Raw genomic sequence first — 25,776 nt, forward strand, 5'->3', positions numbered from 1 at the left:
ATTAGCCTACGCATATCTGGAGACTGCTCCAAATATAAACTTTTATATAAGTTGAATGCAGATATGGATGTAACTTTAAAAGCTCACAATATTTTCACAAACACAGAAAGCCACTAACTAAAATCTGTGATGATTAGTACTCCTGAGTACTATCAAACAAATGACTTCAATAGTTACTATTTCAATAGTTAGAAAGCAAGTTCAGAGTTGCAAACATCAGCATATAAATTTAATAAATATGTATGAGGAAGATGGCTGTGGAAAGAGTACAAGATCAGAAGACAGAAAACTGTTTAGCAGCACTCCAATGAAGTATTGCAGTACTTGGAAAAAGAAACTTTTGTTTTTAAATAATCCCCCTCAATAGTCCTAAAATAGTAGCACATAAAATGTTTGCAAAGTAAGCAAAGCAGAACTCAGTACTTTGGATTCAAACATTAATCTCTGCTAATATAACTAAAAAAGGGTATATAATCAGATTCCACCTGAAATCTCACCCAGATACAGAAAAATAGTGACTATAGGTAATTTTTTATTAAAATAGCTTTAAGAGCACCCAAGTGACCAAGGATTTTCAAAAAAAAAAAAAAAAAAGCCAAACAATAGGAATAAAGCTTAAAATGCTGTTTACACACTGATTGTACAGGAGTGGGGAAAAAAGGGTGAATTACTTATCTCAGAGTAGTGTTTTGTTAAAATAATTGTAGTCTCAGACTACTGTCTTCTTCTCTGCTGAAATATAATCTGAAGAAGAAAAAGAAACTCAAACTTGCACAGCCAAAGTTTTTATAGGTCACATGGGATGCCTGCTGCCATGCACCAGATGTGAATAGGAAAAAGAAAGTGGTCAACATACGATATCAAAAAACAGTGCAGTTTTAAATATTTTAAACATGATGTCAAGTGCATTCAACAGGTCTACAAATGCACTATATTAGCCTAAATTTAGTAGGTGATAATTGAAATCAGAGGTCCAGTCATTACCACTGACATGTTTCTAAATACTACCCAATAAATTTTTTTCTGTTTCAGATGCTGTATGACAGCTGGCAGTCGGAAGGGGAATCACCAAGAGGGTATGAGCACACACATGTACAATGTTTCTGTAGTCATATTCCTGCATCTTCCCTTTCTAGAACTAATTTAACTGTGACAATACTATCATATAAACACATGCTCCCCAAAGCAGAATTCCACAAGCTTCATGGCATCTTCCTGTAAGCACTGGGCATGAAACAGGGCAGTAACTTAACTAACTCCAACTGTATGTCCTGCATATGAATTTTCATGATGAAATTAATTCAGTTCTGTTAGAGAAACCAGATCTGCTATCCCTACTTATCCTTCCGATCATCTCTTAACTTTTAGTTAGAAAAGAAAGAAATAGAAGAAATAGAATCAACAATAGAAGATACAGTCTTAGTCCACATCTTTTTTGCTGCTACCTTTGTTATATCTATAATTATCTATCATTTAATCAAAAGGAAACAAAAAATTATTCTAAGTCTATACCACATCTTTCTTTTTAGTCTCTGATGTATCACCACCTTGTGATACACTCACTATCAGATAATAAAAAGTGTAGCCAAGTAACACATGAGAATAAACTATCTCTAGGATCATATCAAATTTGGTTAAGTGGACAGGTGTCAGCCATTACTTGTCCCCCCATGCAGAAGTGGCTTATGCAAGTTGGTATGAAGAGCTGATAATTATATTTGGCATGTGTAGTTGATCAACAAGGCCTCCTCACAACTCAGTTCTGCCATCTGTAAAATGGAGACAGTGAGGTCTTTCCACTTCTCAAAGGAAACAGAACTTCAAAGCACATGATTAAAAACTGCCTGAGAAGACATGCCTGGCAATTTAGATACCAACAGCATGGGTTTTGACTGGAAATTTAAACATCTACTTAGAACCAATGAAGGCTGGAAATGAAAGAACAAAGCGTTCACTAAAAACTTACAGGTATCCAAGGCTCACAACCCTTTGTATACAAGCAGCAACCACTTCTTGGTTTTCATAGATTATAATATTTTAAAATATTGTCTAGCAAAATTAATTCCAAAGAACTTTGAAAAGACTAGATTTTTTGATAAAAAAGTACAAATAGACCTTCAAGAGAAAAACAACCTTCTCTGTTAGTATTCTTTTTATAGGAAGTCTATTTACAGAGCAGCAATACTTCTATCCAAATATATAAAACAAAAAGAAGCTGCATGCTACTCATTCTTAGCTTTTTAGACCCTAAGACACAGAAGATTCATGAAATTACTAGCACATATTAGAGGTATTCAACTCTGTTACTGGTATCAATAATTCAACTTACAATCGATATTAACCATGGACTGAAGTGAAAGAGACAGAAGATACTTGGAGATAAACAGAGAAGTTAAAGACAAAAAAATTTGAGAGCACCACATTAGATGGTGGGAAGGAGAAAAAGAATATCAGTTTGATATTTTTTCTGTTACTCAGTTGCTAGAAGCATGTTTAAAAAAATCAAAAAAGAAAACACAAATTCTACGAAGTTATGAATGACAATTCTACCTATATTAACTAGTATCATAACCAAGAACATCTCAGATTTACTATACTGGCAGCTCTATTTCAAATGCAAAACCCAAGTAACTTTAAGACTTTTAATAAGTTGTGGTTCAGAGACATCCATCTTGAAATTTCAACTCAGCCAGCTCATAGATCTAGAGTTAGTCCTTCACCAGATTGTGTCAACATAGCCCTCAAAATGCCTCAAGTTCAGACAAGGTCATTTAGAACCCAAGTGGCAGGTCATTTGGGAAGGAGGGTGCTACAGTGAGTGTCCTGTACAGCACAGGGCTGCTTGTAAGAGCTGCTGAAGATAAAAGTGCCAATCTGCCTTTCCTATGACTTTTGATATAAAGTAAAAAGTAAAATGGCAGCCTTTTATGACATTTTAATTCTATTCCCCCTTTCTACCATTTCCATTAAAACATTTACCTCCTCTCTTTTGTGCTATCCAAGATTAAAAAGTCATTTATTGCAATAAAGGGATTTAGTGATTTGGGAGTAACTTTTATATACTGTACACCCTCTAGACATCCTGAAACTATGTTAATAATTTTCTTCCTATTAATTGTCTCATCAACCCACAGCTGGCTATGCTTTCTATTTCATTATGTTATTCATCAATCTAAAATAGAACTATAACAGAAAAAGAAATTGGAACAGAGCAATTTCAATATTTCAAAACAGATGCAAATCAACACTAGAGATGCTACACAGCATATTTTTATTGAGACAATTCTATACATGTTTGAAAAATGAACTTGTAATAAACTCATATCCTGTGAAGATATGTTTTTCTTTCCATCTTATGAGCTAATTATGCCAACACAACATAACGTTTTCCTAAATGCCTTATAAACTGACCCAGTTACTCAGAAAGTATTATTTTTAAATTGATGTGATAGATGCAAACTGGAACATTCGGATTTCAATTCTGGCACCAATTCCCAGATCCCCTTCCCAAGTAATTTAAGGACTTCCTCCCGATAGTTTTTCATATTCTTTTAACTGACATTTTATCTTTATACAGTATCTCAGCAGAATGAACATGCACTAAAACAATGACAGCCCTTCTCTGGCTGTCATCTCTCATTCTGGCAAAGACAGATGTCTTACACTGGCTTATGCCAATAATAGAGCCGACAAAAAACAACAGAGACTACCTGCCTCTGATGTAAAGGCACCAATTCACATTTGTGACACTCATTTGTCAATTAACAGATTTCTTCCATTGTTGACACATGGGACTTAAAAGATGTGGGCTAGAATGTGATGAATTAAAAAAGACAGATGAGTAAGCTATGAGCTGCAAAGTAATACTATAATGTGCTTTAGATAGGAATATCAACTGACACCCCTGACAGGCCATACAAGGTTTTATTTCATTTTGCTCTGTATCTAGGCTTCATACTTTGTCTTCTTTGTTCTCTTTTCATCAAGCTCCTAACATCTCATTCTGACAGCCAGAGACATTTAAGGCACTTTCGTTTCAAATGCAAGTTAGCATACTTGATTTGTCATTAAAATGCAAAACGATTGCCATTGCAGGTAAATGTAGGTATGCTTAAAAGGTTGTATCTGAAAAGTAAAAGCTGAAAACCGTTTCTGGCTGCTTTGCTTAACTCTTTCAAAAGCCTCAGAGTTTTTACGAGGCAAGTGTTACTGCGCTGTAATAGAAGTGTAGCAGCACCTGCAGTTTGATACAGGGTACATTTTAGTATATTTAAATAACATAAAATCCTAAAGTTATAATGTCAAGCACAGAGAGGCACTGTCAAATTTGCACATGGAGCCTTAGCACAACTCACACAAGAATTTGAAAAGAGTCTATCACGTAAAGCTTTACATCATAAAGCTTTACATAGGGTCAAAGCTCTCTACTACATAGACACCCACAAGGAAAAGAGGGGGAAAGATGTTTACTCTTTAATACACTAGTTGTGGTTGCATTAGCTGAAATCACCGGAGAGGGAATTTCAACAGGAATTTGCTTTCTATTCCAATGCTCACTTTAAGAGAGATGAAGGTCTTAACATAAATAATTAATTAAATAAATAAATAAGTACATACATAAAGTGCTCTGTAGCAAAAGACGAGGACAGGTTTTAAAATTTTGCAGAGAAAGAGACCTGCACAGGATGGGCATAAGTAACACTTAGCTTTCTACATAGTATGCACAGATGTGAATGCACTCTATAATATGAATAAGGTTATTTCTAGTCATTGAGATAGATTTGAACATCAAGAATCTCATTTGTGTTGTGAAAGGACAAATATCTATTTCCTAGTGAAAGGAAATATCTATTATTTTCTGCAAGTGGTTTGAAAAGCAGAATAATATAATTTAATTGAGCAAATTTCTTGACACAGAGGTTAAGTTCAGAAACATTTATCCTAAGTTTGTACCTACATATCTTTTTTGCAGACTTTCTTTGTTTTTTTTTTTACTAGGGTAAAGAGAGGTGTGAATAAGGTTTCACTCCACTCACTTGGGTGCAGAAATCTTTTTCCATAGTTTTGTTTTCCCCCAAGAATGAGAATTGTATGGAAATAGTCAGGGAATCGCACAGAAAACCCGATTCAGATTATGACATCACAGTGCATTGAATATATGGTAGAGAACCTGAACTATTGGATCTTCTGTGTATAGCATGAAGCTTATTGATCATTTCTGAAGCTATTCTGCCTACTAAGGTGCATCTGCTACAATATAGGAATTATTTATTCATTCCATATTATAGGATAGTAATAGGCTATGCTGTAAATACAAATATCAACTTTACAACTAACAGCTGTCTTGATGGGTTTCTAGTACTACGATTGCTACCCACACTAGTCTTAAATGCTTCCAGTGCACTTATGTCCCCACACAGAAAGAAAACAGGGAAAAAAAGTGCAAGTTTACCTTAAAGCTGACTTCACCATTTCACTAGGTTTTAAAATACTAGGACTACAGCAACCTAGACTTTCATATGCCATACTAAAACTCAGAAAGAAACATTTGCCCATTCACTTTTAGCTCAATACAGACATTTGTTCTTTCTTCCTCCATTGACAAATTACTAGGAAGTGAGACAAAATCTACAGTAATGCATTAGTGCATCCTTAATTTTAGAAACTTCTTTCTTCTGCTCAATCATTTAAATGCAGGTGAACCTCTTGTTTCAAACCACCTCTGGCTGCAGAGTCTATAATTCAGTCACAAAGTAGTGGCCCAAATCAAATGGGTTGAGAGAGATTCTCATTAGAGGTACGTCCAAATTTCAAATTTCAAGTTTCATATTAGTGGTTGTAAGAGACTATTTGATATGACTTATTTAAAAGGAAGCCAAAGAACTGACAGTGAAAGAAACTGAACTGCCCTCTGACATTCCCCACTTAGACTGGCAGACAATTTACTAATTGTGCACCTGGTAGAAATAGACCCAATACTGCACAAGAACAGAGCTAACGGCTGGCTCCCATTATAAGCAACACAGGGAACAAAAGAGAGACCACTGGCAAGAAAGCAGGAACCTCATGTTGCACCTGCACCCAAATCTCTCAGCAGCACCTTCAGCAGCCTTCTGCTGATTTAAGAAGATGAAGGCAGTGGGGAGAAAATGCAGCATAGAGTGAGGGAAGAAAGTAAACTGGACACATACACAGTCTCTCGCTTAGTTGGCTTTGTTTCCATTCCTAGAAAACACAGTACTTGATGACTTTTCCCACAGCAATTCCAGTATAATCACCTTCAGATATGACTGTTTCTGTGCTATTCCACAGCACTTTGCTGTCCAAGATATAGAGTGTATTAAATGCAAGATAATAGGTAGAAAGTGTTCAGATCCTTAAGCAGCTGTGATTTGAACATTCACACACTGGACTGTCAAATTATCTTAACACAACTATGTTGGAAGCACAGCTTTACAAATATTCAATATACTGTTAATCCTTGGCCTGTCTAGAACATTTTTCCTTCAGTCTTTAAGTGCTTTAGAATAATCACTACACTTTATCACTTAAGTAACTAGGTCAACTATGATAAGTTTTTCTTATCTCTTCAACTAAAATGTTTTGAAAGTCCTGAGAGTCTAAAACACAGCATCCTCATCCAGCGCTTTTGCGGCCACGTGGCCTTGAAGAGTCATGGCACTTCAGTAAGTCTTGGACCTCACACATCTCATATGGTTCAAGGACAGTTCTGCTGAATTTCCTTGCACTTTAAGAGACTTTATGCTCAAGAGACTGAATGTTTTTTGCAAGCAACCTCTAAGTAATATGTTTCTTCCTTCAAGGCTATAAGTGAAAAGGTTATAGTTGACAAAGTCCTACCACAAGTGCTGAATCAAAGTAGAAAATACTTGAGCATCACCCCCAAGTTTATACAGATTAGAAATATAATTAATATGCCATACTTTATTTTAAAGGAAATATGCATACGTCCTAAAGATCTTTATTTATAAGATGTTATTTTTTGTGTGGGTATGCGTGTGTCTCTGTGTGTGCATTAAATGCCAGTAAGCTGTCAGCAGCAGCCAACACACATTATGCTTTCTATGAAAAAAAATGAGCTGGCCTTGTGCATACATCCAAGCATTACTATCTGCCAATACAGCTCATATACCAACTGAAGAGGAAAAACAGCAGACACTTAAGCACCTGAAGAGAACTATGGGCCCAATCTGCAAGAGCCTATCAACCTCCCTGACTTTTGGACAAATTAAACTACCCCCTAACATTAGATATTTTGCATCTCTTACTTGTGTTCTTTTAAAACTTATTTCTGCCACTGTAGTCTCTCACCATAGCAAGGTTTCCTACAAACATGAGCAATGAGAATGGCTGTATTATACAAAGAACATTCACCACTTCCATTTATAGACTCAGCAGGTAAATTAAAAAGGCAAAATAAAATATTAAGACAGGAAATAATCTTCCAGCTCTACCAGTGAGCAACTCACTCAGGTAAGCATCATCAAAAGGGAAGACCAGGAGAAACAAAACAAAAATATAAATAAAAATTATAAAACGTCACATAATTGCATGCATCAGTTCATGGGTAAAGCCTGCAACTGAGCTATAACACTGCATTAACCATGACCCTAAAGACAGTATAATTATTGTATAGCGTGTCTGGTTTGACATGCTGAATCCACAGCCTGAGAGAAATACATGGCCCTTTTGCACTTCCATGCTCCTCACACTCGCATGAGATAAGGGTTTGGGGACGGTCTTTTTAATCTGAAAAATCATGTCCAGGATAATTTATGTAAAGATGATTTATGTAAAATGCAAGATCTCAAAAATGGCGCAAACCATGCAAGACCACAGAAAACAAACAAGTGATGCATAAAAAGAAGCTCCATATGTATTTTACTGCCAAATGCCAAGTAGCTTTTTGTACCATGACCACCAGCAGGTTTGTTGAACACTGGAGGACTGAGGCCCTCCTTAGTGATTTGAATCAGCAAAACTAGTCAAGTTCTTTACATCTGAAACTGGATGCTGAGAATCTTTTATATTGCATTAAGGTGAGAAGAAGATACCTTTCAACAAAACAGAGAGGAAAAGACAGAGACAATAATTCCATGGTTAATGCAGGTTCTTCCCTTCAGCCAAGCTCCTTGTCCTCACACAACAGTTATTTCTGCAGTCCTTCGCTCTTGTTTCACAACAGCAGTGATGAGGAAATATTGTTTTAGAGTGAGAGAGATTAAGGAAGTCAGAAAGTAATAATGATCCATCTGATTACTGAACTTAACACATGCTCTTTATCATGCCCTTTTCTTTAACCCCTGATACTCTTGAAAAAAAGCACTTCTCAGACTTAAAATCCAAATAATCATGGACTATGCAGAAGCAGTCACTAAGACATTATTTTTAATCTACTGACATTCTTTGAAAACCTAAACAAGTACATCAAACTATTTCTCTTCCAAATGCCAATACTCTTCATAGACTGTGATAGTCTTCCATTTATTAATTGATATTCTCTCAATCTAACATAGATTCCTACAGAACAGAATTCAACACAAAAACTGATTTTAGTTTAAGACTGGTTTTCATAAGAGGAGTTGGATTGACTGTGCCAGTGAATTAAGTGCTCTGGGTACCCAAAGAACTGCAGATTGTGTAGATTTAGCATCCAACATCACTTCAATCTCAGATCAAGAAAAAGCAGTTCACTCCCTACACATTCAAACACGAAGAAAATTATGTGATGCAAACACCAGTTCACTGGGAAATGCTCTGCCTTTGTCAAAAGGTTTTACCAACAGCCTTGACTCAATGGACATTTAATATTAAACCCTATCTCTGTTCAAGTCAGAGTTTGTCACTCATCTTTGTTCAGAAGTAGATTTCATCTTTACTCATAATTGCAACAGACCTTTCAACATGGATTTCCCCAAAAAACAACTTTCACCAACCAGTATAGCAATATTCACCAGTTATAATTAAGGACGTAACAATCAAAGCTCACAAACATATTTTACTTAATGTCAAATTGTGCTGTTTGTTTAATTCTTTTACCAGATTTCAAGCTCCAGCAATCCGCTCAAGAATTCTCCAGTACACAATACGAACCTACACTGTCCCCTAAGCCAAAGGTTCAAGTAAAAAGGTTTTGCCCAATTCTACCATGTGATACACTGTCAAGACAACTCCTTTCACAACGTTAAGCCTTACTGAGGAAAGCAGAACAGAAAACAATGCTGTGTTCTGACCTGTCAGGTACTGTAAATCAATGGATAATGGCCAGCACGAGGGTCAGAGGTATATATACAACAGTGTTTTCACAGTCTGTTAGTGACTATGTGGCCATAAAAAGTCAAGAAAGGATCAATGGACAAAAAGACAGGCTGCTGGGACTAAAGAAGATAACAGCCACCCGTACTGAAATACAACCATTTATATTACTTATTATTTACATATTACTGAGTTTGGAAAAATAACTTTTCCATTAACAAGTACAGCTTACATCCATGGTATGGCATGCTCAAATCAGTGAGATATTTAAGTGCATACCATAACCCATTAATTTGATATTTTTAACAATAATCATTGACTGGTCCTCTTCGTATCAACAATAAACCAATGACCAGAATTAAGCCACAGCAGGAAAATATACAAGTCACAAGAACACACATAGATAATGCTTTGTAGTGGCAAATATTCTATAATCACATTGAAAGCTGACAAAACAACAGAACATAGGCATGGTTGTTGCATGTGAGACAAGGTGCATCCTAATAGTTTTAGTATTTACCAAGTTTTAAGGTGGGGGAAAAGAATTCTCCTTGTACATTAGCCAGATCACATCTGGTTCCTGTTGAAATGCCACTTTTTAAAAAGTGGTGGCATAGTGGGAGGGAAAAAGAAAGGAAGGAGTAGATTTAGCTTTGATGTCTATCAACTACCCAAAGTAGAGTTAATAGCTGAAGTTTGTAATTGTTTTTGTTACTGGTAATGCTCTCCTTCTAGTTTTCCAATAGGTATACATCTATAAAACTTTATCTTATACAACTCCCTAGGTATTACCCATGTAGAAAGGACCCGTCAACATACTTGTCTTCAGTCCATCTAGTACAACAACAAGTTCTTTCAGTAGAAAGATAATTACACATAAGGTAGTCCACAGTGATTAATAAGCATGTAAGGCTTCAACAGAAAGATTATTATATCTGTAAATAATTGCAATGATTCCTCATGTATAAATATTTAAATTATATATCAGCAAAATTATTCTAGAAACTGAATTGCTTCTAAAGACTGACCACCCTTAGCAGTGTTGCTGTACAAGTATTTTTAGACATCCATAACATTTCAACATTATTTTAAAAACAGCATCCTGTGTTTATTGTAGGAAATCCCTTTAAGGGTAAACTTTGAGTGCCCACCTCAAAGTACACACCTACTCATTTGAACTTGATACATTTACTGCAATAGTAGAAGAAAAATTACCAAGAATTTATAAATTTCAGATTGCTTAGCCATGGAAAACATTATCTCTTTGCTAAAGTCTCTCTATACAATTCCATTTACCTTCAAACAGTAAACAACATCCAGTATAAAATTTACAAACATTTGTAAATTATTGTTTTCATAAAGAAAGAAATCTCAACTACTACTCAACATTTTTCTTAAAAGAGCAATACAAAATCTTCAGTACTTAAACATATACATTCTCCTTTCACATAGTAAACTGTCGTCATGCTTGAAGAAAATAAAAAAACAAGGAGAGTGAAACATATTAACTCCATAGCTCTAATACACTTATTTCAGACAAGATACTATAAATCATTTTGAAACAAAACAGGCAATTATAATGTGCACAAATGTTATGATATCATGCATCCCTACTGGTCCAGTGGTTTAAATTATTGAAACTGATGGTTGAACAAGGGCATACTGTTTCAACACACACAGATTCCTTGAACAATTCTTCCTTCAACTGTGCAGTGCTCTGCAGATCTCTGACATCAATAAATACGTAGATAAATGTTTCTTAGATAATTCAGGCCACATCTAAGGGGACTCAAATATATGTCCAAAGTTTCTCAAGCAATATCTTTTGTAAAGGATCACATAGGTTTTTCTCCTTTCAATACTGGAAGAAGCATCTAAAATTAAAGTAAGTACATACATCTTCCTTCAAAGCATTCAGTGAGGACCAAGCTGCTCCTTTCTCCTCATAACCACTACCCCGTATTTCAATCCTCTTCACCTCAGTGTAAGGGAAACAGTAGTGAGAGCTACAAGACAGAATCACTTCAAAACACAATCAGCTATTTGTAAACATTCTTTCCTGCAGAAAATCTGCAACTGTTAGTTGCAGGAAAAAGCAGCACGTAAGGTAAATCAATTAGCTTGCTAATTTCTCACCCTCATTCATTTAGCTCTACACTATATTTGTCGTAATTGACTATAATTATGTTAATTACCAACTCCAGCATAATTACTATATTTATTGTCATTGAGCACACTACGTACCCAAAGCAAAGCTGGCATTTGTTGGGCATCAAAAAAATAAATAAATAAAACCACACAACTGTCGGGAGGGGTTTCTCTGCAAACAGGCTGATATACCTTCAGCAAATGAAAGGGCAAAAGAGATTTCATGCAATGCTAGTTTGAAAGCATCAGTTCATTAAGGATATTAATTTTCTGATAACTACACATTTAAGCATGACACACTGGAGCAGTATCTACAGGATTTAGCAATTATTAATGCGTGACAGTTTCAAATGCTAAGTGAATCAATTAAACAGCAGCATTCACAATTTGAGAAGAGATAACTGCTTCATAACTGCCTAAGACTACAATTTTCACATGACAAAAAAGGGCCATTCAGGCTCCTTCAAAACCTGACAGGTCAAGAAAGAAGTTTGAAACAAAAGCACCTTATAACCATCATCTCTCCTCTTTACTTGTCAGATCAACTTTGCTAGTGTCTCCGCTGAAATGGCATCACCATGCCAGCTGCCACAAGGTGATTTTTCATGTCTTGTCAAAGAAATCTTTTATTCTATTTGCTCTGCATTAACATGTTACATTTATTGATCAAGCCCTTTCTGCAGCCACAGCAGGGCACTGTGCTCTTATGCCTAAGGGGGCTTTGATGTCCTGGTGACATTCTAGACCGAATAATGCACATACTAAATGGATTTAATGCAGAAATGTGTTTGTGCATGACAGCTACATTAATAACAGCCCCTCATACTGATAAATATGCAATTGCTACGATTAAGAGTTACCCAATTATGGTGAAAATATTTTTCTACCTTATAAATAAAACCATCAAAAAGTTTTAACAATAGTGCATTTCCTTCAACATTTTAAAGTGCTATAAAGATGAGTCTAAAGACTTTAAAAATATGTCATGCTTTGTTTTGAATTCTGGCTTTTATTTCCATCTCTCTTTTGTTGTTCATCTTCCTGTTCTGCATGTCTTATTGCTGCACAGACCAGGAAGGTGGTTAGGAAAAAAAAAAAAAAAGCCTTTCTTTCACATACTCGACTTACAAAGAAGAACATGCCCTGTAAAAACTGAAGCCCATTTTCACGCTGCCACTTGCATATTCCCCCAGGCAAAAAAACAGGAGGCAGAAGAGAGAAAGAACAATACCTAGTCCGCAGAGAAGATATTACAAAGCCTCAGCCTCACAGAAGTCACGGAGGAACATTCCAGACTAGGACTGAAGTTCAAGGGAATGTTTTAATACATGCACCTTCTTCATCAAACGGTGGAAATTATGCACAAGCACATACTGTGCAAATTATTCAAGCTCTTAGCAGAAATAATCTGCACCCTAGAGAGAGGGAAGAGATATTTGTATCTCCATGAGCTCAATTATTGGATTAATCCCTCCTCATTGGCCAAGATTAAAGATTCACTCTCCCCTTCACCTCAAAGCTTAGACCAAGAAGAAATCACTGTAAGAAAAAGGAAAATAACTCACATGTTGAAAACTGAGGACAAAATCACAAGATGGACTTCTCATGAACTGAACTGTAGATGTCATTTAAAAAAAGCATGGCACTGTTTGTACAAAACCACTGACATCTGTAATTCAAGCACTGGAGGGCATTTAGCCTTTAATGTGAAAGGAAAAAGATTGAACAAAGTAATCTAGGACAAGTAAAAAAAAGCTTTGAACAAGTTGTGGGTTGTTTGGGGTTTTTTTTCTTCACACAAGATAGCATGCATCTAAACTAAAATCTCAAGATTAGTTTAGATGCACACAAGATGCATCTGAAGTAAAATCTCTGTATTTCATCCAAATCTCTACTCCCTACCTCTATTACATCCTTCCTACTCACTGCTTTCTTTCCTTCACCAGTGATTATTACTTACTGTGTTCTTTTTTAAATGAAATCTTTAACTTTCTATGATCAACAATAGTTTTTCATTCCACCTTGAAATCCTTTACAAAGTCTCCAGGTAACACTAACCCTCACACATCAGTGTCTCTTCTTCCCATACTCTATCCCTTCACAAAATGAGAACAGGGGAATGTTTTCTACATATTATGAAAGCACTCTGTTACTAGGGAAGGCTATCAAATACAGTTGCCATGAGAGGATTCAGGAGCAGATTTCCAAAGCAAAACATCTCTGCTCCTGAAACATGCCTTATTGAAAATACACAGTGGAAACAGTTCATTTCTAAAATAGCTGAAAATCACTATGAAATCAAAAGAGCTGCTACAACTCAGGCCATATCACACCAATAAAGCTGCAGAATCACAGCATAAATTAGGTTGGAAGGAGCATCTAGAGATCATTCAGTCCAATTCCCTGCTCAGTAAAAGGGGGATTTCCAAAGTTAGATCAGGTGGCTTGGGGTTTTGTCCAGTCACATTTTAAATATCACCCAGGGTGGAGATTCCACAGCCTCTCTAAGCACCTCTTCCACTCAACCTTCCCTGAGGTGTCTGGAAATTCCCTTGCTGCATCTGTGACCACTGCTTCTTGTTCTTTTGCTGGTCATCTGACATGAGTTTGGCTCCATCTCCTTCACACCCCCCCACCCTTGGCCCCAAAAGGAAACAAAAGATATTAGAAAGTATTCAAACAAAATCAATGTAATGAAAATGGCATTAGAATAAATAAATCACAAGTGGACTACAGTTGTCTGGGATTAAAGGATTTCCACCAGCCAGAGACATAAGCAGGAGGCAATCCAGTGGCACCACATCCTGCAGATTACAGCCAGCATCTTTTAAGGACACACACATTTTTCCCTTTGCCTCACACACAACAAATTGCGGTTACTCCTCTTCTTTCCCAAAGTTCCCATTTAAGTTCCCTTGTACCTTTCACCTCTTTCTTTCCTTTCCCTCCCAGGGAAAAGGAGAAATGTGTAACCACTGCAACTGGTAACAGTCACTTTGACCACCAGCAGAAAGAGCTGGATCCATGTACTGCTCAGGGTAATCCAGGAGAGACACTAGCTCTTGGAAAAAGGCAAACAAGAAAGACACAAAAGCAACTGTTTATGATTATGGATCAAGTGCTGATATTAAATATACCACATCTGATGCAAAGACAATTAAGCATCTACACAGCCCCTTTTATTAAAGAAAGAGGAAGGCGTTTTAGCCTGGGAAAGAACTCTGAAGTCAGGAAAAAAAAAGGTGAAAAATGTACATTTTCCTCTGTATTAAACTGCCAGTTCAAAAGAACTAATCACAACTCTCCCCTCCTCTGTTATATGGAAACATCTCAAGCAAAAAGAAAATAACCAGGGAAATCTGAGTAACAAAACCATCACATGTAAGAACATTTGGTTTTCTTTTTTCCTTTCAAAAAAAAATACACAAACTCTCATCCAGTGATAAATCAAATTATAATGAAACCTAACATCTTTACTGCAAATAACTATAGTGCTAGCAAAACACAGTATTGTCTTCATCTTTTCCTATATTTTCATCACCCTTGGTCTTCATTCAACTTACACCTTTACAAAGAGACAATAAGTTATACTAAAAAAAATCAAACTCCTTTAAAAGAGAATTTAATTAAATGAACATTAATTGTAGGCATTGTCGCCTCACTGAAAACAACAGACTAAACTTTTCAAATTAAGCATTTACTGATAAAAATCGTAAAACTCATCACTATACTACAACACTATTAGATTTTTAAGCAATAATACCTGTTTAAAGAAGATGTCACTGCTTACACTTGCTTCAACAGCTGCCCAAGACATTATTCTATATTCACATTTATTTCAGTTTATGACATTTATTCTGTATCTTATCTGACTTTCTCAATAATATGCAGGTACAGGGCTTATATATGAGAGCAGACCAGTGTGAACAGCTACTGTACCATAAATACTTCACTCTTAGTTTCTATATGCTTAGTAAATCTAAGCACTACTCAAATGAGAAACCCTTACTGCTCTCATCCCATTTATTGTTAGCTTCCCAAAGGAAAAAAAAAATCCACTTCTTCCCTTTCCCAAATCTAATTTCTCGTCTTAAAATACTTTTACAGATTTACAACTACAACTTCTCCAACATCATAAGCTGATTTTTCTTCCCTAAACCTCAATAAAACCAAATTATATCCCTTCTGAAAAACAGGCTAAGTGTTTTGAGTAGAGAAGAAAAGAAGGAAAGAAAACACAGATTTCAGAAATAAATCACCAATTGTGCTCTCCATGAAAATATGATCAGTTTTAAAGTGGTACTTTACATCCAAATTTAATGTTATTATTTTACTGTATGAAATGAAACAAATTCAGAGAACTGTTCTTCAAATCATGCATTTACTAAAAAAGACTAACACTTTTTTTCCCCAGAACTGTAAAGAAGGAGCAGTCTTGTCAACATGTTAAATCTTAATATACATACAGACCTTGAATTACCTTCATGACAAAAAAAAAAAAAAATTACCATTTTATCCCCTCCCTCAGCAAAACTCTTTTCTGATTACAATATCCAATGGTACAGAGTCATAGTATAAGACAACAATCCACAGATTTCGTGTCTCCTTTGCTCAGCTACCTCTTACATGTATGATTCAGTCTTTCAGAGTTGGCAGAGGCTCAGAAGAACATTTATGAGTGTTAAGTAAGTTAAAATCAACGGTTGTTTCTTCTAGGAAAACAAGGCATCAGCACACTACTTTTTGTATTACTCTTCACAAGCAGACTGTGAGCTTACCCCCAATAAAACAAAAGGAAAATGAGTTGAGTCCAGCCCTACCCTCACAAACCTATTTTTTTATTAAACAGACAATTGCATTCAAATTCTTTCTCCATACTTACCCACATTTTTCAACCTGAAATATACTCTGCTGAACCTCAGCAGACTCTCTTATAAGGATTAAATGAAATGGGATGCTGTGGTAGCTCACAGTAATACTGCAGAAGTCTAAACCAATCCATATATTAAAATACTTAGAAGGAATTACAAATTCTAACCGCGCTTAGCTTTAGCACTTAACTACACATATGCACAAAAATAAAATCATAGAATAAAACACATCATCTGGGAAAAGAGCATTATAAAGCATTTATAGTAATAACGAGAAATCTATAAATAAAATTTTTAGAAAGGGAGAGAAGCACATACTTACTTGTGTTTTGGTTAATGAAAATTCGCTTTTGATCCCATTCTTCACTTCTTCAGGTAACAACTCTTATCTTCCAATTTAAGTAGAGAACAAAGCATAAACTTCTCAATGGGCATAATTTATGTTAACACATATTAGTTTTCCAGACTCACCTGGTTATTTGTGCTCCAAGTGTGGGAGAAAAGGAGACAAACATTACTTATAAAACAGCGTCGTCCACTTGATAACAATTACATGTACCCAACACACATTTTTCTACTTTGAAAAAAAACCCAGTCTATTTTAGCAGTTGGAATTCCACATCACACTTAATAATCTATATACTGCCACATACCTTAACAAGTTGAAGCTAAGATCTAGCCTTTTTGCCATGTGTCCATATTTTCTTCCTAGGAATTCTGGAATTTCTTCACAGTCCTGACTAATGTAGGACACCTGAGAAATAGAAGTAATAAGGAAACATTTCATGAGTAGATTTAGTTCCCTGTCCAGATTCTGTCTCATTGATAAAATGATAACATGCAATACAATGACTTGGCATTACAGCTTAAGTTTGTGGTAAAGTGAAGTAACATTAGCTCAAAGTATTAACAGTGAAATAGAAGAAATGTGGTATATTTAATCAAAGTATTTTTACCTGGAAAGAGACAAAATGTACATAGAGACTATATTAATACTTTGAGCTAATGTTACTTCACATTACCATTCTGACATGCTCCAGAAGAAATTTGTTTGAAGGATCAGAAGCCATCCAAAGGATCTTCCAGTTTGGCCGTTCATATACAACAAAGAAAGGTTGTTTTCTAAATTCAGGTGCAGAAATACCTCAGCAGTGTACGGTCAGTCCAATCTAACCATTCCCTGAGAAGATTATTACTCCCAGTAACACCCTAGGGATAGAGCAAGAGGGCTGCCCATGACCACGAAAATGAGGCACGCAGCTTCTTTTCACAAAGCCATGAAAATCTTAAAGATTTCTGGCTTCTCATTACCCCTCTTGTACGTGTACTCTTTTTCATACCAGCCCATCTAACTCATCTTTAGCAAACACAGGAAGAATTAGTGGTAGCACAAAAACCAGTCTACTCAGACACTGTTTTTATTTGTTTTTAGTCGGGATTAAGTGAGTTGATAATAGTTCCAGAAGAACACAATAAGTAAAGCAGCTAAATTTTTTCTATTATTTCTGCTGTACTGTTTTAGAAGTCATTGGTTTGATTTCTTCAAAGAAATCCCACAAAGCTTTTCAAAACTATTGTCAAGAATTCTATACATCTATATTGGCTCATCCTTTCAGTGCTCAAAATACTGACATTTCAGATTTTGTGCTGCAGAAATTTTAGTTTCCCTTAATGACCAACTAGCAAGTTAAGCACCATGTTAGACCACTATCTATACAACACTGTTATTATCCACTTGTTTAATTATAAAGTCAATTTCAATACCAATTCCACTAGTCTAAAATGTGCTGGATTAAAAATATGCAAAAAAAAATCCATCAAAATTGTTTTGATAGTATTCCACCTTCTGTTAAAACAGAAACTCCTCTGCAGAGCAGACTGACAGTATGTACTTCTGCAAGTCATCCTCATCTCCTACGCTCTAAAAATGATTGCATCTGATAATACTATATGGCATTCCATTTAATTCATTTTGTTCAATAACTTCAACAGATAAAGCTGACAACAGTGAAATAATTTTTATGAGCAGAAAACAAGTTGCTTGAAGCTCAGTTCAACAACTTCTTCCCCTTGTTAAATCAGACCTGCTCTTGCAATATATTCTGTTACCAGACATATACACAACTCAAGCAAATATAAGAACAAAAGGGAAGGGAACTGTTTTGGGTAGTTGGCATCCTAACGGTTTGGATATAAAAGAAAATGTTTTGCGGAATTTATTGAATTAAATATGTCAGGGTTTTCCTCCACTTTACGTCTAAGATAATCACAACGCGTTTTACAACAAACACAAAGGTATACACAAAAGAACCATGTCATTCTTCACTGAATGGTAGATTTCTTTCAATTAATGCTTGCAAACCCTTTGAAAGACCTCACATTAACAGCTTAATACTTTGGATTAAGCATTTGGTTCAATGTAACGTGTTGAAACAGAAATGACTAAAATATGATGCCTATTAACACTGGGAGGACGAGACTGTCTTGAGGAGCTACAAATACAGCAAGAGAACAGACCCTCACTTGGCCTTTCACCCAGGGAGGAATGGCTGAGAAGGAGCAGGAGACTCTCGCCTGCAGTGTGTGTACACTGCTTCAGAAACTTACCTGGACATCAAAGCCCTATCCATGAGAATAGAAATTGAAGAAAAAGATTCATACAAATGTCATTTAGAGGACACAGGAGACAAAGTACATTAAATGTTTCAAAGGTTCAGCCTTAGAACAGTTATAATATGCAAATATATTTACACAACTAGTGCAAACAGATTATTCAAGATTATTCACAAGCATATTTGCAGATGACAAATTGTTGTCATGGCCTTTCAATTCTGAGGCCTTGTAAAGGCATTTTACTTCCACAGAGACCACTTCAGCACACTCATAGTACAATGCTAATATAAAACAAGATGTCAGTAGACAGAAGAAAGAAGAAGAATTCATTTTAATTGCTTCAGTTCAAAATAATTTACTCAGGAAACAATAAAATGTACGTAATTCAGTATTCTTCCTTTGGCTTCCATTTCAAATATCCCCAAAATTACTATGAGCTTTCAAGTACATATCCAGAGACATCACCAATGAGAGATGAGAGCAAGCATACTTTTCCCAACACTCCAGCTCTTTGGCTGCAAGGCACATCAGTAACAGCAGTTTCCATAGATTTTCCTATACCAGTCACAGACCATAATACAGGATTAAAAACTGGATGTAGAGGTTTCCATGGCCTAATTCTCCGACTCAGATATACTGAAGGTTGGCCAGTCAGTTATTGCTGGTGGCCCATTCAATACCCCACCAAAACTTTCAGAGTTTCACACAAAGGCCAGCATCAGATAGGCTATGGAGGCCTGAGATATTCTTGCAGACTCTTCAACACACCGTATGCAATTCATGGGAAATATACGTTGTTACAAAATATTCAAAACATAAGTTAACTATCAACAGCAGTTGCACCTCTCTTCTTCTTCAGCTTCAGAGGGTATCACCATTTAGTCTCTGTGATCATTCTACAATGATACTGTAATCTTAATAACCCATAGAGTAACATCTTTATTAAGGAATGTCACCAAAAAGATCACGTATGAACTCTGGATACTGCATATTCTCTCCCATTGAAGGGAATTATATCTGGAGAATATTTCCAGTCAGCTGAGCATCACATTTTACTCTATGCTGATAGAAGATTGTATGCTGGGTGCATAGCCAAATTAAGGGGCTCAAGGCATACTCAAGGGAAGAAGGCAGTGTGTCACTCAGTGCCAGGGTGCACCACAGAGACCACAGGAACTTTCCTGCAGCAGCTTCAAAATTAGCCAATTAACTACCCTCATATCACACACGTTTACATGAATTCCACACAGAAATAGTGACCAGATTAAAGAAGCAATTAGATGGGCAGCACCCTGGTTTAACGGCAAACCATTTTCAAAAATAAGACAAGCTTCCTTCTCCTTAGGGGGAGAAAAAATGTTCTAACTTTAGTCACAGGTTCATGACTAATGTCATCAACTTTCAGAAAGAATTTTTTTCAGTAGCTATAAAAGGCGCTGGGTAAAAGTCATCAGGATGTGTTATATTTCCCAACTTCTCTGTAACCAAACCGAAACATACACAGGCGGTTTCAGGAGGAGCAACGCTTAGCAGATCTCACTCCTCCTTCAGCTCACTCCCGCGGCCCCCCCGGCCGGGTCGAGCAAGCGCAGTTCCGAGCCGGAGCACATCCCGCTGGGAGCGCGCAGCGCGGGAGCCTCGGGGGCGCGCCCGCCGCACGTGAGCGGCACACGGCAGCAGCACAGGGCAGCGCAGCCCTGCCCCGGCCCGGCGCTCCGTTATGCGCCGGCGGGGGGAGCGCACCCCCGAGCCGCGGGACTCGGAGCGCATCCCCCGGACCGCTCCTCAGCCCTTTCCCTTCGGCGGCCTCGGGACAGCGCTGCGGCGACAGAGGCGATACCTGCGCGGCGCCCCGTGGCGCGGTGCGGCTGGAAACTAAACCCGGCCCCACCGTCCGGGAGCGGCACCGGCAGAGAGGCGGCAGCCGGCGCGGAGCTGGAGCAGCCGCTCCCAGTGCCGGGGGCGGGGACGCGCCGGCCGGGGCGAGCTGCCCGCGGCAGGTGGGGCCGCGGCCGGCCGCGGACACCTACCTGTGCTCCGCTCACCACGACCCCTGCCATGCTGCGGGCTGGCCGCGCCGGAGGCTCCGCGGGGCCGGGCCGGAGGCTCCGCGGGGCCGGGCCGGGCCGCTGCCTGGCAGAGTCAGCTGACGCGGGCGGAAGCGCGGCCGGGCCGGGGGCGGCGGCAGCGCGGAGCTCCCGCCGCCTCCTGCGGCCGGGCCGCGGGCGCAGCTACGGCCCCGGGCGGCACCGCGCGGGGCGCAGGCGGCTGACAGCCTGAGGCCGGCGTGGGCCGCGGTCTGCGTGTCCAGGGCACGGCCATCCCTGTCCGGCGGCCGCCCCGCTGCGACATCCTACCTGGAAGGCGAGCCCAAAGCGGTGCACAGCGACTGCCGCGCCTCGCAAAATCCGCTCGGTTGGAAAAGACCTTTTAGACCATCCAGTGCAACCTAGGACCGAACACCACCACGCTAATTAGACCGCGGCATGAAGTGTTTCAGTGATTCCACGTCAGTGTTTCCTTAACACCTCTTGCGACGGGGACTCCACCACCTTCCTGGGCAGCCCATTCTTACGTTTAATCCCTTTCTATGAAGAAACTGTTCCTAATGTCCAGCCTAAATATCCCCTGGCCCAGCTTGAGGTGCAGCCTGTCGGCAGCTACCTGAGAGAAGGGACCGACCTCCACCTTTCTAAACCCTCCTTTAAGCTGCCCCCACCCTTACTCCAAGCCTTCTCCGGACTAAAGAACCCCAGCTCCCTCAGCTGCTCCTCACAAGACTTGTGCTCCAGAGCCTCCCCCAGCTTCTCTGCCCTTCCCAGCGCCGGGGCAGCACCATGTGCTGGGCTGTAACGGTGCTGGGATAGCCATGGGAGGAAGAGATGGAAATAGCCAATCTGTGACACTGACAGAGGAATCACGCCTTGGATTTCAGTTCCGATAAGGCGCTGGATTACTTTGAACATTATCTGTACTGATTTTCCACCTACTAAGCAGCTCATTAATTTGTGGCGTAAAGCATAACTTGCTTTTGAAGAGATGTATGTCACTGGTAAAGCAACACATGCAGAAAAAAAAAAACAAAAACATGCTATCTCCAGGAAAGGTCCACATTCTTATAGCAATATTTTTTTTTGTCTCTAGAATATAGGACAAGTTGTGTGGAAACCAGAAATACCTTTGGAATTATCAAAAAACCCTGTCAAATGAGTCTTTCCCGGACACAAGAATTTACTAATTAAAATAATGGCATGATGGTAGGTTATCACTGTTCAGGCAGACTAGAGGAGCTAGTTTTCTGTAAGAATTTTATATAAGACTTTTAAAGGTTTCCCAAGCTTGGATCCTAAATCCTATTAGTCATCTACCTACCTCTTCAGCTGCCTAAGCACCTTTAAAAATCTGGCTCATTTTTCCCCTTTATTGCTAATATAGCATAACTCACTCTTGCTGAAAGCGGAGGCACACGCTGTGAGGGGAAATAAGTTTCAGGAGGATATGTATTCCTCACTGCAAACCACTTTCTTGAGTTTATTCAGCAACACAGCAGAAACCAATACTGTACTTGCTGCTCTACCTCTTAGTATCAACAGAATAAATTCTTGGTACAGCTGTGGCACTACACCTTCTCTACAAACATCCCTCCTTCTTCAGTGACTGCTGGACAGGAAACACAGTGCAAATAGCTGAGGCAAAAAAGGTTCTTCCTCCCTGTTTTAATGTATTGTGTTAGAAATGTCAGTGGGCCAGCCTGCATAAAAATCAAAAGATGGCCAATGAATAAATCACTCCAGTGCTTTGTGTGATCTAATTTTCCTTGTATCATGTAAGACAAAAGAATCAAACCCTTCAGCCACAGCAAATAAGCTGATCCTACACGGATGGATAAAAGCTCTGTTTCTCTAAGTAAGTTTTCCATCCAGACATACTTGCTGGTTCAGATCATCACTCAGCATGCTTCAAACCATCAGGGCCTTTATTTATCTATTAGATTATATGGTAAATAGCATATGCCAAGAAAAACAAGTACTATGTGAACTGTAATTTTAAACAAAGCAATGCATTCTCCTCTTTCTGTATCTACTTTTTATCTCTCTTTTAGCTACAAGCATGTGGTTCCCACCAGAATGAACACATGCAGCTCAAGGCTTAAGTGCCCCACTGCTACAGTATTTGTCTTAGTGGAGTAAATTCAATTCAATACTACACTCATGAAAAATTGGAATAACTATATTGAAAACAATTTAGCGTATCATTATCTACATTATTAGGATTAATTTTAGTAGAGTGTTAGCTGTCATTTTAGAGATATCTATGAAGAAAAAAATCCCTGCCTAAATAGTTTACAAAATAGCCCACACAAATAATAGCAAGTTTGTGGGGGTTTTCCAGCTTCTTACATTGCCAGTTGCATTAACCTGACATTGATCCTCCTACTTACTAGGCAAGACCTTGTCTAGAGGGAAAACTTGCAGGTGCATCTCTCTAAACCAGGCGACTTAAATTGACTTTATCATCTCTTCAATCGGTCGAGCTGAATTTTCTAAATTACAGAAACAACTTAAAGAGGTGGCAAACTGTTTTAAGTGCATCAGGCTTACAGTCATTCTTTTGAAACCAGTTCAACGTTTTCTTGTACAGACATGGCCTAGATTGTTATCTGCCATGGATAAAAAATAGATCCAAATCCCATGGATTTTTTTACAAAAAGGGCGTGCTACCGACCACAGTGACAAAATGGGACTATTATACTCTAAAGGAAGGGAAAAATAAAACTCCCTGGAACAGAGGAAAGGAGAAGAGAGATTACTGTCTTATTGTGGTGGTTCCCTAGACTTTGAAAACTTACATCTCAAAAATCCTAATTCTGCTGCCAGTTTCCTACAGGATTATTGGATAACTTCTCAAACTTTGTAATTTTAGAGTCTGCTTTATTCCCTTATTTCGTAAGTACCCGTCACTTGCACATAATTTTCAAAAGCAATGAAAACTCACAGCTGTCTGCCCCTGAAAGACTATTTTGTAACATCTAATCTGCAATTGTAACAAAGTTATAACATAGTCTCAGATTTCAGGCACATAGGTCAATGTGCTCATTGCTTTGTGCCCCCTGTTGTTTTGAAGCTAAAATCCATCACAGTGCAATGTAAACACCGAAGGACTTCTCCAGCTTTTGAGCTAGCTGATCATCAGTGTCACTTTATAGCACAGATCCTAGATGAACATGAGGCAGCCTCTGGGTTTAGGCTGTTTTTCACCTTACCATATGTACTTGTATTTCTGAGCATCTCAAAACCTTCTTGAGTCCAAACAACCTGCATCATCTGAAGGTTTTATTTAGCTTTGATAGAGCTGCCTATATGAGTAAAACTTCAAAGGACTAAGTTTGTACTTACAGAATATATTTTCTAGGGGTTCCTCAGAAGCTGAAAGTTTTCTGAGGATTCTTTGTAGAAGTTAAAATAGTTTACCTGACAGTTGGCCTTAGCTGACCTTTGAAATGTCTTTTTTTATAGTGTATTTATATGAAAAAAACCCCACTTGTTTATTTAAATAATCACTTTCATTGCAGTTAGATGCAGAAGGTGGCACTTCTGTATGGGCCATTCAATAAGATTTCCTAAGATTTTTAACCGAGAATTGCCAAAACTGCTTGATATGTGAGTTACACACAGACAAAACCAACATGGACTTTTAAAAAAATAGGGGGTTTAAGTAACACTAATATGCTCAGAACATCTTTTATACATGCACATACATATATATACTGACCTGTTCTTTGAATAAAGAGTATTATAAGTTCAAAATAATACCTGGAAACCAGCTCCAAAAAAATGGGAAGCAATGTGTTGGAACCATGGTATGTACCCATCAAATCTTCTTCTTATAAATGAGTTCTTCATGTAATGAAAGAGCTTTGTGTCATTTTAGGAGTCAGTTCCTTACAAATGTGTACTCAGTTACAGTCAGGAAATCTCATTGACCAACTGATTAAATAATTAGCTAATATAAACCAGTAAATATGGCATAGCACCAAGTACTAAATTAATTATGTCATTTCATATAAAGCCTTTGTATACAAGCATTTCCCCATCTTAAATGAACACTCAATATTTACAAGAGGAAATAATAGCAATCCTGACTTTTTCATTAACTGAAAGATATAAAAATATTTGAGTTAATCAAAATGGTCTGTTTTCCATCTTGCAGCACACTATCCATGTATGCCTCCATGTACACAAATAGTTATCCTATATTTTAGAATAATTCAAATAAACTATTGTCTTCTTAAAAAAAAAAAAAACACATATATATAATTTCTCCTGACAAAATAGTGTGTTTGAACAGTTTTCTGAAGCAAATAATTTCAAACAAAAAATCTCAGCCAAGTAACAGAATTTTTACAACCTGACCTTCAGAAAATTTGGCTCACAATTTATCCATAAAATTTATTTTCTTGATGCTAACAATGAAAATATTGTCTCAATATATTTGTTAGTAAGTATCCACAGCAATATGATGTGAATACAAACTGAATCAATTTAGCTGAGAATGATTGACTGTAGTACAGACATTTTCCTCTGTATTGCCAGAGGAACATTTTATTCATATGTAGCTTCCCTTACACCTGTTTTTAATCACAAAGAGTTAAATAGGGTGTTTAATGTCCAAGCTAATAATTTCAGATGTGTCCCAGGAAACAGCATCACTAGCACTCCCTGCTGTGCAACATGCAGGAGAAAAGCCCTGACAGAAAGAAGGTAAAGTACAATAAGTGTGTATGTTTGTCCTACAGAAAGAAATACAGTAATGATGATGTCATTTGCCATTCCTAAGTTGAACAGCTGCAAATCGGGTTTCTTCTTTC

The 25,776-nt window shown here is 37.8% G+C and overlaps 1 protein-coding gene across 12 annotated transcripts in view; it reads right to left on the minus strand.

Moving 5' to 3' along the window:
• Positions 1–25,776, minus strand: part of LRMDA (leucine rich melanocyte differentiation associated) — a 656,646-nt gene that overhangs the window by 591,406 nt on the left and 39,464 nt on the right. For 9 of the 12 annotated variants that reach the window (XR_011001305.1, XR_011001306.1, XM_068197419.1 and 6 more), the window contains exon 2: positions 16,949–17,049. Coding sequence is in view for 10 of the 12 variants with exons in the window: in XM_068197414.1 (XP_068053515.1) it covers positions 16,949–17,049 (101 nt within the window). In the remaining 2 variants the exon portion in view is untranslated. Of the gene's footprint in view, positions 1–16,766; positions 16,826–16,948; positions 17,050–20,938; positions 21,026–21,572; positions 21,786–25,776 lie in introns of those variants that run through there. The other 3 variants (XM_068197417.1, XM_068197411.1, XM_068197416.1) reach the window with 3 other exon arrangements.

The sequence above is a fragment of the Anomalospiza imberbis genome, chromosome 8 (assembly GCF_031753505.1).
Source record: "Anomalospiza imberbis isolate Cuckoo-Finch-1a 21T00152 chromosome 8, ASM3175350v1, whole genome shotgun sequence".
In the NCBI taxonomy this organism is placed as follows: domain Eukaryota; kingdom Metazoa; phylum Chordata; class Aves; order Passeriformes; family Viduidae; genus Anomalospiza; species Anomalospiza imberbis.